Source organism: Cynoglossus semilaevis, chromosome 17 (assembly GCF_000523025.1).
Source record: "Cynoglossus semilaevis isolate Cse_v1.0 chromosome 17, Cse_v1.0, whole genome shotgun sequence".
Classification (NCBI taxonomy): domain Eukaryota; kingdom Metazoa; phylum Chordata; class Actinopteri; order Pleuronectiformes; family Cynoglossidae; genus Cynoglossus; species Cynoglossus semilaevis.
In genome coordinates this window covers 16,199,121-16,204,128 of record NC_024323.1, presented here as the reverse complement: position 1 = coordinate 16,204,128, position 5,008 = coordinate 16,199,121, and the positions used below count along the sequence as shown (strand labels likewise).

Genomic DNA, 5,008 nt, shown 5'->3' with positions numbered 1-5,008 from the left:
ACTTTGAGACTTGAACCCGTTTATAACGAGCTGTTGACTTTCTCCCCCAGGGAGGACAGACCATAATGACCCCCACCCACAGCTACAGCACTCCCTCTGGTAGGTCTCAAGTCCTGGACCCTAGGTAGCTTTCACAGCTGCAGCCACAGACGGCAGCGGTGTCAGGAGCACAGATGGTCCGGGTCCGGGTCCAGGTCGGGGGGGGGGTCAGCGAGACCTCCATGTTGAAACACTGACTTTAATAAGCTGTTTGTCTGCAGACTCTGTCATGGTAAACGACAATTTGATGTCATGACCTTAACTGAACCTTTTTCTATTTATGATTTATTATTATTTGTGTACCTTTGTATCTTTGTATCTTTGTATCTTTGTATCTTTGTATCTGTGTATGTTGACTGTAGCTCGGTTGTTGATTGACTGAAGTGTCTTTGGTTAAAAGTGTGATGTGATGATCTGTGCTGGAGGAGGTGGCTCAGTGTTTTCTCCTGCAGTGAAACCATCACCGCAGCAGATCGTTGTTGTTTTATGGGTTTCTATGGAAGAGTCAGCGACCTCTGTACAAGGTGGAGTCAGGAGTGAGGCAACAGGAGTTCAAGTGTTCCTCTCTGTGGCTGCCTGGAAACTGACGGGGAGACACCCACAGGGCACGTGGGCTCGGTGCAGCCCCGGTGTATAAAAGCAGCTGACGGCAGTCAGAGCAGCAGAGGACGGGCTGGTGCAGAGCGGTGAGGAGAGGCTCAGGTCTCCGTCGGTGTCGTCAGAGTTACACAATGAGGAAACAGATCAGATGAAGAAGAAGGAAAGGACTCTACAGCAGGATCCAGGATCCAGGACCAGCAGGAACACACTCTGGTTCTGGTCCACAGCCCCGGCCGGGACTCACCGTCTCCAGCAGAGAGGACGTGGTCGTCTCCATGGAAAGCTCACATCTCCAAAGGTGGGTTCAACGTTCCTAATCTGAGCTCTGGTCATTCAGTCGTTCAGGATTTCTGCTTTTCCTTTTCACCAGTTTTACTGTTCTGTCAAAAACAACAACAACAACAACAACAACAAAACAGTTTTCAGTTTTAAAACAGTCATACTTTAAACATGATGTTCACAGACAACATCAGGTAATAACATCAGGTAATAACATCAGGTAATAACATCAGGTAATAACATCAGGTAATAACATCACATCAGGTACAACATCAGGTAATAACATCAGGTAATAACATCAGGTGATATCATCAGTTTCTCCACCTACATCAGGATCATTCATGATTCATGACTGTGAGTCTGTGACTCTGTGAGTCTGTGAGTCTGTGACTCTGTGAGTCTGTGAGTCTGTGACTCTGTGAGTCGGTGAGGCTGTGAGAGTCTGTGAGTCTGTGAGTCTGTGAGTCTGTGAGTCTGTGAGTCTGTGAGTCTGTGAGGCGTTCAGGAACACTGAATCGTCAGTGCATGTAAAAAAACAAACAGTTATTAAAATGATCTCACTCTTTAATGACTGTTGATGATGATTTATTATATAATTTTCTGTGTTTATCTGCTCCTTCACATCAACAGTGAAGTGTACTGTGTATGATGTGTACCTTGTGTACTTTTACTGCAGTTTTTCTCTTCTTTTTTTAACTGTTGACAAAGATGAATCCCAGAGCACGACAGATTAAAACCAGGAATAATTAATAATCCTCATCGTCATTAGACCCCGCTGACGATTGAGGATCACATTTTTGAATGATTCCACCTGCCGATCATCGCACTCCTCTGACCTCTGACCTCTGACCTGCAGCCGTGGTTCTCCTGATGTAAACACAGTGGCTGCGTGTTCTGGTGGAATGCTGCTGCAGCGCCTGCTGTCAACAGAAACTTCCAGAACGTGTTCAAACTGCCCCCGCTGACTTACGTGGAGAACAGAGTCGGGTCGACACCTCGCAGAGCGTTGACGACCAATCACCTCTCCCCCCCCCGGTGTCTCAGTGTCTGCCTCTCGTCTTGCTGACATGTTCTTTCACCCTCTAATCTGGTTACAGTTTATATTCTGCACAAAGCTGCCAGTCATTTAGGGGGCGCTAGTGATATTTAATAGCAACAATAAAAGCTACAAATTGAGCGACATGATCAGGCAGGTCAGAGCCGTTACAAAAAGTCCAGATTCTCCTAACTTCCTGTCTCTTTTTCCTCCCAGTATCCGTTCAGTCAGAAGAACCAGCTCCGACCCAGAGCCCGGCAGAGATGCTGGCCATGCAGCACTTCAACTCCTCAGGTATGGCTGCCCCCCCGCCTCTCTTTAATCACACCACCATGGTGCTGGAGCCTGAGGTGGAGGCCGTGCCACCTAATGCCACCCTCCCACCCAGTAACCCCACGGCCGCGGGCCTCACCATGACCCTGGGCATCCTCTTCAACGTGGTGGCGCTGGTCATCCTGGCCAAGGCCTACAACCGCTTCCGTCGCAGGTCGAAGGCCACGTTCCTGCTCTTTGCCAGCTCCCTGGTGGCCACCGACCTGGCCGGACACGTGATCCCCGGAGCCCTGGTCCTCAGGATATACTCGGCAGGTGCCGGCTTCACCATCGACCCCGTCTCCGGGACCAGACGGGATCCTGACGCTTCCTGTCTGTTTCTGGGCGGCTGCATGGTTTTCTTTGGTCTGTGCCCACTTTTCATGGGCTGCGCCATGGCGGCCGAGCGCTGCCTGGGCGTGACGCGGCCCCTGCTGCACGCACGTCTGGTGACCACAGCGCGGACTAAGATGGCGCTGGCCCTCATATGGACGCTGGCTCTGGCCGTGGCCCTCCTGCCGCTCATCAGCCTGGGCACCTACACCTACCAGTACCCGTGGACGTGGTGCTTCATCAGGGTGATGGAGGACACCGGGGCCACGGACCTGGCCTTCGTGGTGCTGTTCTCTGGACTGGCCCTCAGCTCACTGGCCCTGGCCTTCGTGTGTAACACCATCAGTGGGATCACACTGGTCAGAGCACGCCTAAAGAAGAGGCCCTGCTCCCAACGCCGCTCGGCCAGGTCACATGACACGGAGATGGTTGTGCAGCTGGTCGGCATCATGGTCACATCCTGCATCTGCTGGAGCCCTCTGCTGGTGAGTCTGGTTTATGTAACTCATTCACACCAGCTACCAGAGAAAATCCTAATACGACATCAGAGTTACTGAAACATCCCAGAATAAGTCTGAGGTGAAACTCCACATTCATGGAGTCAAAGACGAATCTGATCGACATTTAAAAGACAGTTGTGTTTTAAAGAGTGGCTCAAGCTGCCAGAAAGTTTCATTGTAAATGTTTTAGGAATTCTAGTCATCCATGAATCAATCCATCATTAAAACGTGACGTAGAAGATGATGTCATCAGCAGGAGGCTGCAGTTCAGTCGCGTGCATTCTTCACTCTGCACAGATGTTGTTCAAGTTTGTGCAGGTTCTAGATCTGCTCGCTGCAGACACATGACGCACAAGTCAGGCCTGAGTTTGATTGACAGCTGAAACCCGGGCCACACTTTGTTTGACAGATTAGCCGTCACTCAGACACACTGAGGTCGGAGGTCAAACCAGTTTGTGAACAGACAGAAACACTTATAGACTTATAGAAAATGTTAAGGTCTCCTTGTGTCTTTTTACTTATTCAGTTGTGAACTTGACTTTTTTATTCGACATCTATTTGTTTCTGTGATCAGTTGTCGTTTGGACTCAAACCTAAAACCTCGTCTGTTTTTGAAGATCTTTGGCCTGATGTCGGCTGTGCGCTCCTACAGCGGCGCCCTGAGCAGCGACCGGGACACGTACCGGGGACTGATGGTGACCGGAGTCAGGATGGCAACCTGTAACCAAATCCTGGACCCGTGGGTCTACATCCTGCTGCGGCGTGCCATCCTCAGGAAGATCTACGGCATCACCAAGAAGCAGGCCAGTTTTAGGGGGAGCACTTTCCGCTCCACCCGCTGGGAGGTCAGCTCTTTCCAGAACTCAGAAAAAAACAGTGGTAATAATAAGACCTGAGGGAAGAGCACGGTGTTGGAAGGATCCGGACTGACACAGTCCAGTTTATACAGGAACAGCTGATCCTGACCTCCGAGGTTGTTGAAAACATCGATGAATGAAACGGTGGATGTTAAAGAGCAGCTGGTGATGGGGTGTGTGCACGGGGGCAGCCTGCCCTCTGTGAGAGCAGATGCTAACGTAGCCCCAGTCTGCGTGCAGAGTCATGATGATCGTGTCACACATCTCAAGTCCAACGAGTTCTTCTGCTGTGAACGTGCTGATTGGTCGGTTCAGTGGAAAGGCTCACATCAGAGCAACTGAAAAAGGCTGTGCTTTTACCTCAGCTCCAAGATGTGAAAAAAAACACACGGTGTGTGTGTGTGTGTGTGAGAGAGAGAGAGAGAGAGAGAGAGAGAGAGAGAGAGAGAGAGAGGCTGTGACGTGAACACGTGTTGTGAATGTATCTACAGTATTTGCCCCAGTTGCCTGGGGCCTAAAGCTAATTAAAAGGTGAATGTGATGTCACATGTTTCATGGTTGTGTTCATTTGTGTCTCTGACAATATTCACACCAACAGTACGTTACGGTTCTGAAAGAACTGGGTCTAAATTATGGATAAATTATGTTTTATTATTAGTCCAGTAATGATTTTATGAGAACAAATTGTCTTTATCTAAAAAATAAAACAAATTCTATATGAAATATGTATGGAGTTTAGAAAGAACAGCACACCACAGAGACTCAATTCAATTTTATTTATAGAGCACATTTCATACACAAGGCAAACTCAATGTTCCTGAGATGGTGAGTCAACTGAGATGAACACAGGTGTTTGAACAGCGTTCACGTGACAGATGCTGCGGCCAAACTCGATATAGTTCTGACTCAGGATGATGATGTCATTATAAAGAACATTTTTAAACACTTAACACCGTTCCCAAACATCAGTCGGTTGTTTTCTGAGGTTAAATGTGATAAATAGGTGTTGATGTTGATATAGGAGGAGAAATATATGCAGCTGTACTGTGAAA

General features: G+C 48.7%; 1 protein-coding gene across 3 annotated transcripts; it reads left to right on the top strand.

Moving 5' to 3' along the window:
* Positions 1-365: 365 nt before the first annotated feature.
* ptger1b (prostaglandin E receptor 1b (subtype EP1)) lies at positions 366-4,633 on the top strand. 3 transcript variants are annotated; one of them, XM_025064758.1, is made up of 3 exons: positions 366-937; positions 2,171-3,084; positions 3,674-3,961. In XM_025064758.1, exons 2-3 carry the CDS (start codon positions 2,218-2,220, stop codon positions 3,821-3,823), a joined length of 1,017 nt encoding a protein of 338 aa, XP_024920526.1. In that variant the 5' UTR covers positions 366-937; positions 2,171-2,217; the 3' UTR covers positions 3,824-3,961. The 3 variants fall into 3 exon arrangements, with proteins under 3 accessions (XP_024920526.1, XP_024920525.1, XP_008328907.1); XM_025064757.1 differs by having other exon boundaries at positions 659-937; positions 1,775-3,084; positions 3,717-4,633; XM_008330685.3 differs by having other exon boundaries at positions 673-937; positions 3,717-4,629.
* Positions 4,634-5,008: the final 375 nt, after the last annotated feature.